General features: G+C 48.7%; 3 protein-coding genes across 7 annotated transcripts; 1 reads left to right on the top strand and 2 right to left on the bottom strand.

Annotated features, from left to right (window-relative positions):
* The first annotated feature begins 3,539 nt into the window (after positions 1 to 3,539).
* Positions 3,540 to 5,406, top strand: LOC117857707 (uncharacterized). The gene is made up of 4 exons (XM_034740527.2): positions 3,540 to 3,837; positions 3,951 to 4,172; positions 4,256 to 4,368; positions 4,794 to 5,406. The coding sequence occupies exons 1-4, from the start codon at positions 3,643 to 3,645 to the stop codon at positions 5,161 to 5,163; spliced, it is 900 nt and encodes a 299-aa protein (XP_034596418.1). The 5' UTR covers positions 3,540 to 3,642; the 3' UTR covers positions 5,164 to 5,406.
* On the bottom strand, positions 4,526 to 8,298 carry LOC117857708 (phosphatidylglycerophosphate phosphatase 1, chloroplastic/mitochondrial). 4 transcript variants are annotated; one of them, XR_011898221.1, is made up of 6 exons: positions 7,761 to 8,298; positions 7,594 to 7,674; positions 6,996 to 7,069; positions 6,815 to 6,922; positions 5,858 to 6,112; positions 4,526 to 5,175 (listed from the first exon to the last, which is right to left on the bottom strand). XR_011898221.1 is itself a non-coding variant. In XM_034740528.2 (5 exons), exons 1-5 carry the CDS (start codon positions 8,203 to 8,205, stop codon positions 5,993 to 5,995), a joined length of 828 nt encoding a protein of 275 aa, XP_034596419.1. In that variant the 5' UTR covers positions 8,206 to 8,298; the 3' UTR covers positions 5,730 to 5,992. The 4 variants fall into 4 exon arrangements, 1 of the variants encoding a protein (XP_034596419.1); XR_004640835.2 differs by having other exon boundaries at positions 4,526 to 5,178; XR_004640834.2 differs by having other exon boundaries at positions 4,526 to 5,630.
* Positions 8,299 to 11,064: 2,766 nt separating this feature from the next.
* Positions 11,065 to 18,715, bottom strand: LOC117854481 (putative E3 ubiquitin-protein ligase RING1b). 2 transcript variants are annotated; one of them, XM_034736687.2, is made up of 10 exons: positions 18,419 to 18,715; positions 18,213 to 18,303; positions 14,250 to 14,308; positions 13,159 to 13,240; positions 12,915 to 13,035; positions 12,785 to 12,826; positions 12,142 to 12,666; positions 11,735 to 11,842; positions 11,458 to 11,658; positions 11,065 to 11,360 (listed from the first exon to the last, which is right to left on the bottom strand). In XM_034736687.2, exons 1-10 carry the CDS (start codon positions 18,597 to 18,599, stop codon positions 11,328 to 11,330), a joined length of 1,443 nt encoding a protein of 480 aa, XP_034592578.1. In that variant the 5' UTR covers positions 18,600 to 18,715; the 3' UTR covers positions 11,065 to 11,327. The 2 variants fall into 2 exon arrangements, with proteins under 2 accessions (XP_034592578.1, XP_034592577.1); XM_034736686.2 differs by lacking the exon at positions 18,419 to 18,715 and adding an exon at positions 15,487 to 15,562 and having other exon boundaries at positions 15,689 to 18,321.
* Between the last annotated feature and the right edge of the window lie 713 nt (positions 18,716 to 19,428).

Here is a 19,428-nt window from a genome sequence, read left to right on the forward strand (position 1 = left end):
CGGCGGCGAAATCGTAGCGGCGGCGGTGGAACCTTAGTCAGTGGCGGCGTTGACGGGTGGGGCTGGGAGAGAAGAAAAAGACGAAGCCCCCGTGCATGGATTAGTGGATTGACACGGCTTCTCATGGTGGGGAACAACGGCGTCGGGGATCGACCGGATTGGCTTCCAGACGGGTAAGTCAAATGCTTCCCCCCTTGGCTTGCGGAGTACTGTCGCTTGCGTGGTCTTAGGTCCCTTAGCCCTGCGCCTGTGCACCGTCACCATGCTTGTAGTGTTGATTCCCTGCTCCTTGTTCATCTGTAGGATGGACCCCAACAGTAGCTACAACTTAGAAATCCGGATTGTTGCTCACAATTGTCGGACTCGGTGGTACGAGCTGAGCAAAGTTGTTGATGCTGACCGAACTAACTTCAGGGACCTGGTTGCTGAAGTTGTTGACAAGAATCCTCATGGCTATGGAGAATTAGTTAAAGTTTTTTATTACTGTATGGACACTAAGGTCAACATCGAAGTCTGTACTGACCAAGATTTGCTTCAAATGTTTGAAAAACATAAGGTTTCGAAATGCTGCTTCCTCACTTTTACATATCATAAGCCAAGTGTTGATCCTCCTATCATTCCAGTTTGGGAGTTTGGTAGCAGTGACAAATCTATTGATCCCCCAGTGACCCCTTCTATTGCATCCCCAATCCTAGGTGAAGCAAGCAACAGTACACACACACAATATGGTGAACCTGAAATCTTAGCTAACCCAAACCCAATCAATGAGCATGTGGGCATTGATGATGAAGGGCTATATCTTGACCTTGGTCCCAACTACCCTCCACCTCCCCCAATTCCTAAAGCTGGCAATAAAGGACGGGAAACTGAGACCATATCTGAGGTTAAATCTACTCTGAGTCAGATGAGAGTTCTGATGATGAGTCTGATGAAGAGATGGTTATAGATAAAGGCCCTGAACCTATGCCTGATGTCAATTACGACAAGAAAGACCCACCTATGGACGTAGGCACTTTGTATTCAAGCATGAAAGCATTTAAGATTGCTTTAGCTTCTCATTCTGCTAAGCATGAGTACCATTACTGAGGGAAGATTCTGCCTCACATTGAGAAGAAACTGAGGGAAGACAGTTACAATCTTGACATTGAAGTCATCACTGATTCCCCTGATGGTGTGGCAGAGATTTGTGCTAAGGGTGGCAGTGTATATAGATTTGTGGTAAATTTACCTGAGAGAACCTGCACCTGTAGGGTTTGGCAAGGGTCAGGAATCCCTTGCAAACATGCTATTGCCTACATCACTTCAATCCCTGGTGCTAAACTAGAAGACTATGTGCATGATTACTACTCTGTCGCCAAATTCAAAAATGCATATGAAGGTTCCATCCCTTGCATTCCTGACTAGAGTATGTGGCCCAACAGCACCCATGGCTTCTTCATGCACACTCCATTACTTAGATCAACAGGTGGAGGAAGAAGAAAGAATAGGATGAAATCAGCACTTGAAGGTGGCAGCAGCAGCCAGAAGGGAAGCTCAAGGTCCCATGAGTGCCCAATATGCCATGAAAAAGGGCACCATTGGTATACTTGCAAGAATGGCAATCCTGAAGACATAGCTGCAATGGAGGCTAAAAGGTACAATAACTTAACTGCAATCAGTGTACATTCACATTGTTTTGCAACTTATATTGATTTGTCCTATGCAGGGGTCTCCCAAAGAAAAGACTGAAAAAAGTAGCAAGATGTAACACAGAGACAAGCATTGTGGTTGCTACTCCATCAGTGATGCAATTCCCAATAGTTGAGGCTGTAGACATAGCAGCAGCCAAGAAAAGGAGTAGGAAGCCAGAATCTTCTTCTGATGCCAATAAAAGAAGTAGGAAGGCACCTTCCTCTTCTTCAGCTACAACTACAAGTACATCAACCAGGTGAGCTTATGAGCAATTCTCTTGTTATTTTCATGCACCATCTGTTATCATCTAACCTGTCATATTTGTCACAAGGTCTGGAACTGGTTCCAATGACCCAATACCATTGCAGACTGTTTTCCTGGCTCCTTATCATGAGACCTCAGTTAGCACAGTACAGCCAGACCCAGTGGACACTCTCCTTATCAAGGCTCCACATCATGAGACCTCAGTTGGCACAGTACAGACAGACCCAGTGGACACTCTACTTATCAAGGCTGCTACACCAAGGAAGAAGACAGCAGTTAAGAAGAAGCTGACACCAAAGAGGCTTCAAGTTGCAGCAGCCAGCCAAGCTACCCCATCCAGCCCTTCTTCTAATACAAGGAGCAAGAAGAAACTGCAGCTGCAGTGAAAGGTACCCCCTTTGTTTATTTTGCTCTGTGATGCCATGTCCAGCACTTTGGATGTGATGAAAACTGGATGTTTTGGTGGATGGAACTGATACTATTACTCAGTGATGAAATGTCATGTATTATTTGAACTTTGGCTGTAATGTGATTAAACCTGGATGTCATGTACTATCTTTTGTGTCATTAATGTTGAAGACATGGTGAAATGTGATAAAACCTTAGCTGATTCATTCATTCATTCATGCATCCATCCATACATCTTGTCAATTCATACAAACACAAGCTGCTGCATAACCCTACTTCTTCATAATAGCATACAGAGCAAGAAAAATGCATACATATACCATCTTTTCTAGCCACCTAAGCTGTTGCATAACCCTATTGTCTCCCCTATTTTCCACTACTGCATTGCCTACCACTCCAGCACCATTGGAAACATGCTGGTACATGGACAGTGGATCAGGTGGTGCCACTGCCTGCAGGGGAACTGCATTTAGGGGATCTGGCGCTGTAGGTGACTGCATGCCACTGTCCATCATTTCATCCTCCCACTGGTAGTATTGACAACCACCAAACTGCAAGCCAAAGAAACTGAAGCATTACCACTTGGAAAACATACAAAAAAGGGCAACCAAGAATGAGCAGAGAACACAAACTGCAAAATAGGGGCACTTGTGAAATGCACGGTTTGGGTTCTTTGTTGTCGTGGAGATGAATCGGTTGGCAAGCACATGACAGTTCGGGCAAAGGACCCGCTTGACCCTCCCCCCATAGCTGCTGGAAGCTTCAGACATGGAGTGCGCCAGGAGTGGATGAGAGTGAGAATGAAGGAGAGAGCAGAGGAGAGGATGAGATCCAAAAGATATGGCTCAAGATGTATATATAGAGGAGCACAGAGGGTTTGGCGCCAACACCACTGCCTTTTGGCGCCAACACCACTGCCTCTTTGGCGCCAAAACAGCAGACCTCTGAGTGGCACCGCGGCAAACAACTAAGTTCAACAGACCTCCTTTGCCTAAGGGCATTTCAGTCCATTCTCAGCGCAGTTAACGACCGTTAGCACAAAATAGGGATGGAATGGCATGGAGGGACAAACCAAGATGCACTTGGTCATACAGGTGTCGACGAACTTTTTAGGGGTATGGAGGTTCGACCAACTTTCGTAATGGCACACAGGTAAAACCCTCGTAGAAATGCACGAGACGTCACGAAAGGTGTTCTGCTTTGCTTCGGCTTGCGAACTCCTGTCTCTAGTGCAGTAGTGGTCAGAGCTCAGAAGGATCCGAAGACGATAAGCCCGACCGCTTCCTCGGAGACGAAACCATGGCGACAGCGAGTGAGATCGCGGCGGTGGGCGTGATCGGCGCGGGGCAGATGGGCTCAGGCATAGCCCAGCTCGCCGCCGCCGCCGGCTGCGCCGTCCTCCTCCTCGACGCCGACCCCGCCGCCCTCTCCCGCGCCGTCGCATCCATCTCCTCCTCCCTGCGCCGCCTCGCCGCCAAGGGCCACCTCTCCCAGGTGAGCGCGTTGACCTCCGGAAGCATCCGTCCCAAATCAGGGCTCAGTCGCTCGGTAAAAGATCCCGCTTTCTGGTTTCCCCTTGACAAAGTTTGGGCTCGCTTCGTCTCCAGGCCGCGTGCGAAGACTCCATCGGGCGGATAAGGTGCGTCTCCGCCGTGCAAGATCTCAGGGACGCGGATCTTGTGATTGAGGCCATCGTTGAGAACGAAGATGTCAAGAAGAGGCTGTTCGTGGAGCTGGATAAGATCACGAAGCCCTCAACCATTCTTGCGTCCAACACTAGCTCCATCTCCATAACCCGCCTGGCTTCAGCTACCAAACGCCCCGCTCAGGTGATGATCAATCCGGCATTATCTTTACATGCCAAGAATATGAATTTAGTCTTCAAGATCGTAAAGTTAGCTACTAACTGCAGGTGATAGGCATGCACTTCTTTAACCCTCCTCCGATAATGAAATTGATCGAGATTATCCGAGGAGCTGATACATCAGATGAGGTGTTTGCTACGGTCAAATCTTTTTCTGAGAGGTAAAGCTTTGCGCTATGTGCTTAAGTGCTTTCACCTTAATCAGTTTGTTCATGGCTAGTGGCACAAAACAAGTGAATTGGTCTAAAAGACATTGAGTTTGCTTCTTTTCAAAGTTCTGGTGAAGTTTTAGCTCCTGAATTGACACTACCAGCAGGATTTACCTGGTCAAAACTTCTGACAGTTGTAGTAGGTAACATAGTGCATCAGTGGTTATCCCTTCCAACACAAATCTTTCAATACCCACATGATTGTGCCACTCCAACAATTTTGCCCACAAAATGGCACACAGGTTTTAAAGAAACACGCAGCTGTCTCAGCACAGCACTAGCCTATCTTGGATGTTGACAACACCTGTCTAATCTGTAATGTCAATGTTACTAGAATTGCTACGCTTGAGATTGCCTGATGATTTCAAAATTTGCAGGCTTGGTAAGACTGTCATATGCTCGCACGATTACCCAGGATTCATTGTGAACCGCGTTCTCATGCCTATGATCAATGAGGCGTTCTGGGCGCTGTACACTGGAGTGGCGACCAAAGAAGACATCGACACAGGGATGAAGCTGGGCACAAATCACCCCATGGGTCCTCTGCAGCTCGCCGATTTCATTGGGTTGGACGTTTGTCTTTCAGTACTCCGAGTACTTCACAATGGCCTTGGAGATAACAAGTACAGCCCTTGCCCTCTTCTCGTTCAGTATGTTGATGCTGGTCGTCTTGGGAAGAAGCGTGGACTAGGTGTGTATTCATATGGACAGAAATCTTCATCCTCCAAGCCAAAGTCATCTCTGTAAACACCAGAGAAACTGCTGTGCAAATAAAAGCATACGAATGTTATTTTATGTATCGAGGAAAAATAACGCAAAACATGAGCAGTTCAGAGGTACACCGTGAACACTAACAAGTTTTTCAAATCACAACGAAAGGCTTATGCAGGCTTTGCTGCTCTATGTAGAAATGAATGGTTGTCAGAGGTTCAGTCTAATATGTGGAGACCGTGAATTTTGCATATTCAAAATATCTGTCAATTCAAGCTCTGCGCTGATGCCGCCTCCTGGGCTGAACTTCCTACATATTATGAATTTTCATATATTCTGAAGTCAGGTACACCTGGCTAGTTAACCCCAGAAATAATCGCACTAGGTCAGCATTCGTGCAAAACTGTCATATCACGTGACGAATACCATTGAGTGTGGAAGGGTGATAGACATCCGCTGCGTTCCTGCCGCTGTACAGTTGTCAATGCCACACGGCAAGGGCCCTGGGCGACAACGAAGGTGATGTAAATGGGTACTGAACTGCATAAGCTATTACTGTACGTGACCATGTCACGTACTATATTTTCTTAGGGAGACGCATGTTGGTACTATCATGCAGCAAAGAACCAAGGACTAACAAAGTAAATGTTCGCACACAGGATTATCAAAAATATATTTCCCTGAATTCCATTATGCTAAAAGATAGAAAGAAAAGAAAATCTCTACACACCATATATTCTCCCTTGTAATCTTCTCGGCAACAAACACCATCTCTCTACACTTGCTGATCTGGAGGAGAGAAACCAATGAATTTCTAGTATCAGCAGGAGCAGCATAGATCATCATGCCATGCTCCGGTTGTAACTTAGTCATCATACGGGTCAAATTTCACAATGCTTCTTGCATCTGGGAGCAAAGGATGCTTAATGGGTTTGTGCCCTTTCTTGTACCAATAACTGATGAGGTATGCCTCCAGTTTCCTAACCTGAGAAAGCAGAATATTATCACAAATCAGTAAGAACTACGTTAATGGTGGTCATCAGGCATCATAGAATAATTAAATAGTCAGAAACACCATATGCTCGAGCATTATCTTTAATAAAAAATAATCAGCAACAAATACTTTAAAATGTCTAAACTTCAAATCCACAAGCTAATGTTGAGGACCCTTATATCTATTTGCCAAATCTGGTGTGACTGAATAAAGAATATGATCAGGAACCATGGTCTAAGAACATGAACAGGTCTTTTTAACTGCAACTTCTATGGAACATGACACTGAATCGTTGTTAGAAATTTCCAGCTACTGACAAACATCATTTATAAATGAATGATAGAAGAGCACCTTGGGTGCGATTTGTGAGATAGGCAGTTAGTACTTTAGTACAGTAGTTGTTCAAATAATTTCCGTGATGCCAGACTGACTATTATTCTAGGATACAACAATCATCACAAGGTATGGTGTATCACCCTCAAGAGCTTGGTTTCCATTCATTAATGTATAACTTATGACAATATCATGCAGCTTCATATTAGGCCACAAATCCATGAACAAAGCTGTTCGCTAGTGCCTTAGCAGAGTATAGTTTCAGCATTAGGGTTATATAAATAATACCACCCAACTTCATTTTTCCTTTCAAGGTCATAAATATTATATCAGCTTTCACAGGAGAAATAGGAAATATACCCTTTTGACAATGAAAGATTCATCAGAAACATTTAATGGTTCTGTAAACACTGTAAGAAAGCCATTCCTGTTCCCGTAGACCACGTCAGTGAAGTATCGGTCACCAACCTGGAGCAGTGACAAATTTAAGTTAGAAAACTTGTACATGTTATGAGTAAATAGCTCATAATTAAACTCCTACCATCACAAGATTTGAGGCTGAACAACCAAAGTAAGTCTCTATTTCCTTAGCTGCTCCACCAGGTTTCTTTGTATCTGCACTCAACAGAACGAATGCATAGATGCATATTATCTTCATTATCTATAGGAAAAGTCAAATTATGGAAGAAAAGTACACACGTATAAAAAATTGTGAGGTGCATTTCAGTGTCCAATATTTCAATACAAATGACACAATCAAACAAAGTGATGGTGTGTTGTTAACGTTGAAATGTAAATGGGCATTGTTCAAAAACAAAATCATATGGACCATCAGGCAACAAATTGGCTCCATCCAGTGAGTTTTCTTCTAAAAACTAAGGGATTTTGCCGAAGATTTTAACAAGTTCCATAACTAATGCAGACATTAGATTCCTACAGTTTGCAATATACCCATTAAGCCATTACCATGAACAAAATCATTTCCACACAATGCCAGATTATAGTGATATGACTAACAGGCGAACCAAGTTTAAGAACTAAAGAGGATTATCCAACAATCCGAACCAAAATCATGATCGACTACGAACTATTCAGGCTACTGGGTCGTGTGTTTCAGAGGACAGTGAGTCTGCACTTGCCATGCCTGATCACATGAACACCCTCGATGGCCGCCTCGATTGCCCTCGCATCTACACCATCTGGATCGTACTCCTTCAACCCTGCGCACACCCACCAACGGTTGAATCATATCCATCTCAGCAAATAGCTTTCCCCCCAATTCAACGGCTCGTGGGGGCAGCCAGACCTGCGGAGTTGCTGTAGATGGCGAGGGCGCCGGGCGGGAACGCCGCGCGGCACTGGTCGAACGCGGCGGCGAGCGGCGGCCAGAGCGCAGGCGCGTAGGGGGCCGTGAGCGTGTTGTCCTTGTCGAAGACGACGCCGCAGAAGCCGGCGCGGCGGAGCTCGGCCCAGTCGAGCCACCGGATGTCCTGCACCGACACGTGCGGCAGCGCCAGGCGCGGCTCGGACGCCGCGACGGACGCCACCGCGGCCACGCCGGCCGGGTTGAACCGCTGCCCGAGCGCGCGCCGCCACCACGCCGCCGCGCCCATGTTGGCCGCTTTGCCCGCGGCGGCGGCGCTGGTGGTTGTGGAGTCGGTGTTAGGGTTTGCCGCTCTGGGGGGCGGAAGCGGGGAGGCGCGGGGAGTGGAAGGGCGTAGTGGCGCTGGCGCCGACGGCGGCCGTAGCATCAGAGCCTAGCGCTGGCTTGTTGCCGGCTGCTGCTGATAGGTGTGGAAAAAATCGATTGGATATTCGTCAACCGTGCTATTGTGCCGTGCGAGAACGGACACACGGCTACTTATTCACGGGGAAGCCAATTGCAATCTATGCCATGGTGATTTTGGAGTGATTGATTTCAAATTTTCAACATTTGATGGAATATGCAGGATAACATACACCAAAAGACATTTAAATACAAAAGGGGAGAGATTCGAACCTGGATAGTTACTATAAATATACCGGTTAGTATTGATTTTGTTGTTGTTTGTGTTTTTGTGAATACGTGCATTGCGGATAACTTTTCATTTCTGCATATTTACTGCTTTTACATTGCCATCTGTCATTTCCATGATGTATTACAATGTATGATCAATGCACCACGATAGCCATGATTCATCGATGCTAAGGCCATAGTGCCTTTGTGGCCGTTGTCATCCTGTCTCCGTCTCCTTTTTGTTGTAGAGGATAAATATAGAACTAAAAGGTGTAGGTGAAAAATAACGGATTCTCCGCCTCACCCCTTGAATATTTTTTCCCTTTTACCATTGGATTTTTTTAAGTAAAATTTGAGTATTTTTTATGAGTTTCACGCCCAAATCAAGGTGTTGCAAAAAATCAGGTAACCCAGAAAAAGGTTTCGATATGCGAAATCACTATAACTTTATTACTATAAATAAATATAAAACTTCTTTTATCATATACCCTTTTCTGAAATCTAAACTATGATCGTCAAAATCTCGATTATATCATCCGATTTTACGACTCTTTGATCAATCCATGAATTAAAGAACCTAATTCTGCGATTCTGGTCACTACGTTTCTATTAGTTTATGCTTTGATCTTGCCTAAATTACCTTCGATCCGACTTAGAACCTATGATTTGAGAACCATATGTTCTAAGCACTATCTTTCAGTGCTGCTACTTGCTATGAAAGAACGTGAACGAGAAACGCGCCAGATTTAGCCACCGTACCGTGTATTTTTCTTGTTGACAGTTGACCTAGCTCTACTGTGAGCCATAGAAGACGTGATTGGTTCAAAAAATTTGCGTGGCAAAAGGACTGACACGCGTGTAATTATACTGCTGTCATTGAAAGACCATTGCAGCTCAGTGAAGCAGCCGCGTACGGTACGACGGGAAGAGCACTGAAAGCAGCTTCCGATGGGGCTGAAGAATACCACGGCGACCAGCCGACCATCGTCGAGAGCATCAGGACCGTGGAAGGACGGCTGGTGCGCGTGGAGGCCTTCGTCCTCCTCAGCAGCAGCCTCCTGGGCTCCTGGCCCGACTCATCATCCTGAGCCGGCACCGGCACGGCGGCACCAGCGCGGCGACAAGCCCTTCCGCTTCCTCGTCTGGGAGGCGGTCTACACGCTCCCCGCCGTCCTCGTCCCACACCATCGGCCTGCTGAAGGCCGGCCCGTTCCACGACCAGACCTTCGTGCTGTGTGGGCGCCGCCCTCCTGGTGCAGGCCGGCGCCAGCCGACTCCCTCACCGCCTACAACCTACCAACCACGGCGTAGTAATGCTTTTTCGCTGCGCGACGTCGAGCGGTGGAAGCGGGCGCTGCTGTGGCAGGGCCTGCAGATCCTGATGGTGCTGTGGGTGATGGTCCGCTGCGAGGGCCGGAACAAGAGCTACAGCGCCACGATCTGGGTGTTCTGGACCCTGAGCATCGCCAAGGCCCACGCCAAGTTCCAGGCGCTGAGGAGGCGGCGGCGAGCAGGGAGGACGTACGGCCTCATGAAAAAGTACACCAAGCGGTGGTCGCCGACCACATGATGACGGAGCTCGAGTCCGGCCATGTCTTCCGACACCGCCACCATGCAAGGAACGCCGCCACCATACATATTCCACGGCGATTCGGTGAAGACTTCACCCTCCCGTACTTCTCCAAGCCGGACTACAGGACGGCCATCGCCGCGTGCGCCTTCATCACAACGGTCGACACCGTCTGGCAGTGGATCGATGGCCAGAGCGCGAGCGTCTTCAGCAGGGAGCACGGCGGCATCCTCGAAGACGTCGCCCGGTCGTTCACGGTATTCAAGCTGCTCAACCGGAGGTTCTGCAAGTACGAGCTGCCCACGCACTTCCACACACGGTCCTCGTGTGGCACTGTGGCACGTCGGGACGGCCATCTGCGAGGCGATGACGCCGCGACAGGCGGTGCCGCGCTCGCCGGCGACCGTCTGGCGTCTGGTGGCGAAGTGCCTGTCGGACTACTGCGCCTACCTGGTGGCGTTCGTCCCGGACATGCTGCCGGTGCACGGCTACGACACGAGGCGGGTCTTCAACGCGGTCGTCATGGAGGCCCGGGAGCACCTCGCCGGGTGTGGCGCCATGAGAGGCAGGCGCGTCAAGCTACTGGAGCTGCAGCAGGGAGCTCACTGTATTGGCCTATTGGGGATGGGAGCGAAGCTCGGGAGTGAGCTCAGGTAAGTCCACGATAGAGCCTGGAAGGTGTTGGCTGACTTCTGGGCGGAGCTCGTCCTCTTCCTCGCGTCGCGCCGTCTTCTGATGAGCAACCGAAACTTTTTTGCAGCTTCGTCCTAGTTACGTCGTGATCTTTACGCTTTCATGGTTCATCTGCTGCTTGGGTAATTAATTGTTCATGGCCCCAAATCCTAATTAAATTTGCGTACAACAGCGTGCCCACTAAAATGGATTTGAAATGTGTTTGGTGTTTATGTCGCTAAGCCGTGCGGAGTTATTGGAGCGGGACGACAAAGCAGGGTACAACAACTGGAAACTCATGCCGTATCATATTTGGTCGAGGGTCAGGCCAAAGTTCGCAATCAACTCAAGAATAAGAAGAAGAGAAGCATATGGTGGCAGACTTATGAGTTGATTTGATCTTAATCAGCAACCAGCTTCTCATTATCCCACCAAGGCACCAACTAATATAAAAGAACACTTAGAGGACAGCTTGATTCACCTACTGAGGACATCAGCTAACCAGTTCATTATATATTACAGAGATGGTAAAATAACATGAGGAAAAAACGATAGCTTCACCATTTTTGCACATTAAATACTTTTTTTACATGGAAAGTGACCTCATAAATTGATATCCGAGGACCAAAATTGATCTACTCTCCAGATTTCAAAGCATACAGCAACTCCTGGCAATTAAAGACAAGAGCACAGTATCATCAGAGGTGCAACAATGAGCAAGCATAATCTCAGTAAATCTATTTCAAGACTGGGCCTTGCACTTACCAGATCACCGTTGCTTGAGGCAAATGAAGGGTGAAGGTCCGAAAGAAGTTTATCTCCCCTCAGTCTTTCCAAGCCATCAAATGGACGTGGTTCTGCCTCACCTGTACTGGAAGCCTTTGAGCCAACACTTCCATTGTGCCGGTCCATCCTTATGTACATCTCAAGTTCTTCGTCTTTCCGAGACAATTGAGGAGCAATGAGCTGAAAGAATGCAAATTTCAGTCTTTCTTGGATTGTTCAAAAGCCAAGAAGATATTTATTGAGACAAAGGAATCACCTTTACAAGATGTTGAATGGACAAGGTTGGTCGACAACTTAGATAGGGCTTTTCCAAATTAGGCGTGCTTTGTCCATTGATAGGAAGGAGAACAAGATACAAGTGGAACTGCAAAATAGAAATATGGACAATTCAGCACAGTAGAGGCATCTGCTGTGACAAAAAGGTTGGCAACCCTTTCCTACTCCCTTGAAGAGAAGGGGAAAAAGAGTAAAAGGCCAGCAACACTGGAGAAACATGCCATGAGTGCAAAACTCGCAATTCTGTCCCTCTTTGAAACATGTTTCAGTTCATAAATAATTCCTAAATTCTAAAGTATAACTATGAGAAAATGACTATGTCCAGAAGAGCATAAATACAAAATGAAATTCACGTTCACTATCTGATCGCATGCAGTTTTAAAATACCTCTTTATCCATTTCATCAGTAGTACGGAGGTGATCAACCAATTTTGCAATGCGCCCACTCCTCCCTATTCTGCCATTGGAACTAGCACTGCCATGTCGATTCTGGCTCCGTGTACCATTTTTTCCCCATGCAAGCATCTCTCCCCGCAGTGGGGATGTGGCCAAAATTTCTTTTCCACCAACTACTTCGTTTTCTTCAACGCTTTGGTCACTACTGCCAATGGTTCTAGCAGGTGAAGCTTGTGATGCAGACCTCTTCCTACACCTTCTCTGTCTTAAATCTGGAGAATGATCATCAGCAGAAGATGGCTCTTTGGTGACCTCATTGGCATTTTCTTCTTGTATATCCTCATCATCAGAGCCAGTAGGGGCAATATCAGGGGTTACGGTTCTGCCTCTGCCCCGTGTTTGCATATTTCTCCTGTACTTCCGTGCAAAGGCAGTGGCGGTTGCTTTTGCTGTGGAACGCTTCTTACCAATTGCCTCGGACTGTCTTCGAAATGTTTCCTCAATGGTTTCTTGAATCTTTTTAATGAAAAAAACAACAGGGCATTGATGTTGATGGTCAAATATAAGATTATAAAGAAAATGAATTTTGCATAAGCATATAAAGTGCTGGTACTTCAAAAGCATAGGAGCACACCTTTTTATTCCGAGTCTTCTCCTGTTCACTGAAAGCAAGCTCCTGAAGTGACAAGTATATTAGGACTTCAAAGAACTAAATGAGGCTAATAAAACAAATAACTAATGATTATGGGGCTCATAGACATCACCTCTTCCTCGTACTTGTCAATATCTGGATATAAGGCTGTAATCAGTGCATCATAATTAGGATCATCCCTCAAAGAACGTCTGCTTGCACAATGAGTGCGACATGCTGGGCATTCATTATTTCTGCAAAATCAGAGCACTGATTCACTCTATTTTATGATCTGGAGTGAAAATTAGGCTGTAAATTCCACATTTTAAGATTGTTACTGTGACATGATTTCAGAAATATGGTGTCTGCTACCATACCCTAGTCGCATAGATTTATCAATGCAGTCTCTACAGAAACGGTGCAAACATTCCATAACTGTCCTTGTCTTCCGGATAATGCCTGCAAATTAGAAGGATTATATTCTCAAACTTGAAACTTGTAAATTATTGTAAATCTGACAGAAATATATTGCTTGATTTGCATCATCATCTGACAGAAAATGATGCAAATCAAGCAATATATTCTCAAACTTGAAACTTGTAAATTATTGTAGTTAGTAACAGATTTTCTACTTGGATCTGCTAGGGTTTAATCCATGACCTTCCTTAGCTTAGATTAATACAACCACTTAGCATGTTTTGTAAAATGACGAGGCGATAAACAGCACTATATGCCTATAACTGGAAAGGAATGATACTATCAGATGTGACACATGATAGCTGGTGAAATTAGAGATGAACTGACTCCAGAATCAGCAAGGGTACAGCCACAGTGGACACGAAATATTACAAGGGTCAGAAAGTGGATCACATCTAAACATACAGTATGATTTACATTTGGCATAATCCACCAAAAACAGTGTCGAGTATATGATACAAGGAAGCCACATTATCATGATAAAAATAACTGGAGGATGAGTTTCTCCTAACAGATTGCTAGTGCTGACAATTCAATGTAGAAACACAGCTCCTACAAATCCAATGCTTCAATGTAGATATGCTAAATAACAAAATAACAAAAAAAATGCTATGGATGAGGAATGTGTCAATGTAGCGATGCTACATATTACAACAAATGAAAGAAAACTAATGCAAGTGCACAGGTATCCTTCAAAGTGTCTCAACTGAACAATAACTAGTTGACACCAATAAATAGCATAGTCTTATCAACAATAGTTTGCAGATCACCATTTTACTAACGACACAAAATACACAATTGCATTAATGAAACAATCTGGCTGTTTAATATGCTAGGTTAAATAATGCAGTGAAACCGAAAAAAACTTCAGATATGTACACAAGCATAAGGGCATCATACCATGTCCAGGTTTCAATTTTCAAGTGAGAAATCTGAAGAACAAAAACATAATATCAAAAGCTCTAAGCAAATTGAGAAAGGATATTCTCACCTAAACAGATAGGGCACTGTACCTCCTTCCGTATCTCTGCTAATTTCACAAGCATAAACCTGAGAGAGGAAACAGTTCAGATCTTCAGACCATGTAAAACATCAAATCTTTCAAAGCCCGTGAACCTCAACAATGATCTTGAATCTATGTAGTGCAGTGAGATGCAGCTAAAGTATACTAAATATAGCTATTTTCTATTGAAGTAACAAAAATATAGCTCTTGTATGATACTACACAAAGATCGCATATAGAAGGCGTAAGCGACGGTTGGTATTTAAATAAAAAGCTGAATATTAGAGCATACTTAAGTACTCAACTATCCAGGAGGTATCAGCACTGTAATAGTCATGGTAAAGACTTGCTTAACAGCTGCGATGAATATATTGATAGAGACACCTAACCAAAAAGAATACCAAAATTGGTCTTGACACTGAAACCGATCTGTAGTATCTGTCACATCTTATGAATTTCCAAAGTATGTGCATTGCTGATTGGAAAACATGGTTTGCATTTCTAACAAAGAATCATGTATGTGGGAGGGGGTGGAATCACAGGGAAAAAGAAATCCTCTACACCGAACAGAGTTAGAACACCTAAGGCAACATCAATCAGGATCGTCTATGCCAGGGAAACAACAGTTTCAAAATAGAAACTCCCAAGCTGCTACAGATCATCAACATTACAGTCGGAACTGGAAGCTCTTCCAACGTATAGCTAAAGCCATGGCAGACAGAGCAGTTCAGAGAACTTCAGATGAGATTCGAGCATAACAGTACAAGTGCACGACACAAACAGGTAGCTGCACAACTGAAACTGATAGGGCCTACTCCCCGCCGGCAGGCGACCAATCTCCATCGCGGCCATGCCGGCATCGTGATGGAAGCATGCACCCCGCACGTAGAAGACGGTCCCTAGCTCAACAGAGCTGATGTCAATCATCCATGTCGTCCGCTCTGCGATCGGTGCGGTTGCATAGACGCGACCCGATCACAGGAACTAAGCAACCATGCCCGAAACGGGCAGCTCATCAAGCACCAAGCCCACAGGCTCCGGCAGGCACCGCTTCGGACGAGTCACCGGCGGGTCGGGACTCGGGAAACGAGGAACCGAGGGTGAGGTGCACGAGGCGTGGGCACGCGAGACGGCGGCAAGCCATATCGCATAGGCAACCGCACGGGATCCACGAGCCCGGACGGGGTGGGAGGGAGAGAACGCGCAGGAGGGGAGGAAAGCTCACTCGTCGTTGCCGCCGCCGTCGCTCTGCGAGGACTCGCTGTCGCCGTCCGCGCCGCTGCCATCCTCCGCGTCCGAATCTGCCAAACCCATCGAAGCACACAGAAGCCTCTCAGCCATATCCGCGCGGAGATACAGAACGCGACATGCACATCGCGAGAGCGAGGGTCGCGGGAGGGCGGCCCCGATGCCGTCATCAAGCTCACCGTCTTCGAGTCCGCGCTGCGGCTTTGGCTCGGTCAACCTCCGCTTGGCGGCGCCCCCGCTCGGCAGCGGCGGGCGTCCTCCTCTTCCTTCTCCTACGCCTCCGCCGCCGCCGGAGGTGGCGGCGTCAGAGCCGGGAGCCGCGACGTAGTCGCGGGGTCTCGAGGAGGCCGATGGGAGCCGGCGCTTCTGCGCGGGCATTCTGGCTTTCTCTGCCCCTAGGATCTTGGGTCTGGGATTGCGGCGGGGGTGCGGGGCGGTGGTTGGCCACCCCCGCGAGGCGTGCGGGGCTTGGGAGGGGAGGCGGTGTGGGTCGACGGGGAGGATGGGGGAGGGAGGAGGGCAGGAGTATATGGAGAGGTGGGAGGTGGCCAGGTGGGTTGCGGGAGCCTGCGAAGGGAGGCGGAGAGAAAGAGGAAAATAAAGCAGGGGCTCGCGAGGCCGGAGGGGTGTTCGTCTTGTGGTGGCCTGCAGGTTTGGGTCTCTCTCTCTCTCTCTCTGACTGACTGCCGGTGGGGGCCGGCGCCTGATGCTTCCGCTCGGACTGGCTTAGGAAGTCGCGCGGCGAGATACTAGGGGCGAGGCAGCAACAGCAAGCGACGCGCGGGACATGCAGGCGTCAAGGCCGCCTCGCCTGCCGGCTGCCGCCTTCCGCGTTCCTGGGCTTGGCGGCTGGCAGCGGCGACTCCGATTCCGCCTGAGGAGGAACCGAGGAAGCCGAGGGCTGTTCTTGCATACCGCTCGGCGCTCGATCTATACGTGGGAACACGCAGGTGTTCTTGTTTCAGATTGAGGCAGAGATTGCAGAACATGCGTCGGGCAAATCGCTGCTGCGTCGCCGGCTTAGCGGTTGTTTGCTGTAGAAGCATCGTCGTCCACGTCCCCGGCTTCGCTCTGCGGCGAGCAGCCTGAGACCCACCTCTGCCGGCGTTGCTCCGCCTCTCTCACCGTGCGCGGCTGCCAGTTGGGTCTAATCAATCTTCAATGTTGCCGCTTCCGGCTGCCGGCAATCTGCCAACCTTTCCAGCCTCCAGCGGCCGGCGGACTGGCGGAGATCAGCTCAGGAGATCTTCCATGGCCCCGCTTATAAATTGATCTCTGTTCGTCAGTTTGTAGAGCACATTGAAAGGAAACCATCCAGGACGAAAACACAGCATAGACTCTTCAGTTTGCGTAGCTTATAGCAGGGGAGTGGCCATTTTTGATAGCAAGGCAGCAACGGTGGTCAGTGGAACAGCAACCTGAGCAAGTCACCGACGTACTAGCAAGGTAAGACAACTGAAAACAAAAGGGCCACTAATTCAGTCCAATCAAAACCAAGTGTTCCCACGATGGAATGACACTATTTTATCGGAGAAAGGAAGCGTATATGCAGAAGTCAATTGCACTGGAAGCATAAAATACTTCCCTTTCCTGACGAAGCTAGGCATGCAAAAGAATGTTTCAGAAGATGCAGCACTAATTAAGATATGTTCAGTTATTCACACAGCTCTACTACTGATGGAGCGTGGAAACTTCTAGTTATGCTGTGATGGAGAGGTTACAACTTACAAGGGCTAATAGCAACTCTTCAGTTCATTAGGCTACAAACGGTCAGGCTGTCTGATAACGATATGCTAATTTTATTAGATCCCGCTAGTTGCTTGCTGCGATTGGTACAACGTTGCAAGTTGTATGTCTGTAAACGTGTGTCCCTCATGCTTTCGACTTAAATTAAGAACACTGATACTTTTAGTCCACGGTTGCAGGAGGAAAAGATAGGGAGCAGCTAGGTAGCTATTCGGGGGAGAAAAGAAAACACTTCAGGCTCTGAGCAAGAATCCAGACTCTAGAAGCTTTCTGTTAACAGAAGTCATAAACTAGAAACCAATTTGATAGAGCAATCCACATATCAATTGCGGTGGCGCAAGGAAAATCAGGTTCTTGCGTTCCATAGCCGCCTGCCTGTCTACAAACTACAGAGAGAACCTGAAGTGGACGTGAGCTCGAGGGACAAGCACAAGCAGGAGATGTGGCCCGGCCTCGGGCCTCGGCGGCTACGCCACGGAACTATGGAAGCATCACGGTAACAATGGCCAAGGAAGTAAGGATCAATGCTGGCCCAGTAATTCGCCGCGACAGCCATGCCGTCCACATGAAAATAGTTACCATGGCGGAGACATGCACACCATCGAAAGCACGGCCTGAGACGCCACGCACGTTCAATGCTTCTAGCGGGGATCCATATCTCTTGCTGCTAGACGGTGATCAGCTCGCCCGACGCCACGAGCAGAGAGCAAATAGGAGCAATCCGAACGAAGCAATCGTGGCGCACATTGTTCTACCAACTCTAGCCTAAGCTCACCGCGGGTGCGCACGTGCCTCGCCGGATGCCAGTCTGCAGCAATTACGAGCCGGAGCTAGCGGCTAGCGCGCAAGACACGAGGCGGCGACAAGGTCGTCGGATCGCCTTGACGGCCACGCGATACGACCTGGGAGAGGTCGGAGAAGGTGGGAGGTGACAGGTAAGTCGTGGGTGGGGCTTACCCATCCATGCTGCCGGCGCTCACGGTCGACTCGCTGTCGGTGTCGCTCCCGTCTTCTCCTCCTCCGCCGCCGCCCCCGTCGTCTTCGGGATCTGCGAAACCACCCGGACAGAGACGAAACCCCTCAGACGCATCCACGGACCCAGGGCATCGAACGCGACGCGCGCGTGGAGAGGCAGGGGCGCGCCGCGGGTTCGTTCGTCTCACCACCGCCGTCGCGAGGCTCCTGGTGCAGCGCGCTCCCCCGACGCGCGGAGGTGTCCCCGTCCACCTCACGCGAGCCTCCGCCCCGGCCTCCGTCGCCGCCACCGGCGGCGTGCCGCGCCGCGACGCGGCCGTCGGGATCGTCCGGGGTGGGCGACGGGAACGGGCGCTTCTGGGCGGGCATTTCGCGTCAGGGCCCCCACGACCTCCCGGCGGCTGCGGCGGCGTTCCCTTCTCGAGGCGCTGGGGGGGTGGGGGGGGGGAGGAGGAGGGGCGGTGGCGGTGGTTTCGTTGACAGGGAGGAGAGCGTGAGGGAGGAAGGGTGGGGGTGTGGGAACTGCGGGGCGGAGGCAGAGGCGCAGGGCAGGGCAGGGCAGAGGGAGAAAGGACGGGAGAGAGAGGAAAGAGAGAAGGGAGGGACGCGACGCGACGCGCCCGCGTTGTTGTGCGTAGTGTGCGTGCGTGTTCGTGTGGCAGGTCTGACCGGATTCGACGAGGGCTGGACGCGACAGACGGCCAGCCGGCCAGGGGAGAGGACAGGGAAAGCGAGGGGCGTACGGGACGTTCAGGCCGGCGGCGCCCGGGGTGCTGGGCAGGGCTGCGCGAGCGACACAGCAGCGGGCCGTTGGCGAATCCCGTCCGGCGCGGCGGCCTGCGGCCGTGGTTCATCACGTGTTGAAGTGGTTGAGTGTACGGTTGAGATCTAGTTCCCGTTTCTTTTGAAAAGCGAGATCTGATTTCGAAAATTCTTCGGCGTCGCAGCCAAGATAGCATTGCGTATATGTATGTAGGAGTATAGTCCAGTGATGAGGCCGTCTCAGAAAAATATAAACGGGTATGATTTGGACCATCTTCTGCTACAGCTAAGATTCTGCGTTCCCTTTTTTTATTTTATTTTCCTTCTCGAGAGAATGGACTCTAGGTGGGCCTTCTGATATCCGTTGAGGCCGAGAGAGAGCTGGGTGGGTCGTGTAGCAAAATTAGCTCAAGGCCTAACGAGCGAGGATTGTGTA

This window comes from Setaria viridis, chromosome 5, assembly GCF_005286985.2.
Source record: "Setaria viridis chromosome 5, Setaria_viridis_v4.0, whole genome shotgun sequence".
In the NCBI taxonomy this organism is placed as follows: domain Eukaryota; kingdom Viridiplantae; phylum Streptophyta; class Magnoliopsida; order Poales; family Poaceae; genus Setaria; species Setaria viridis.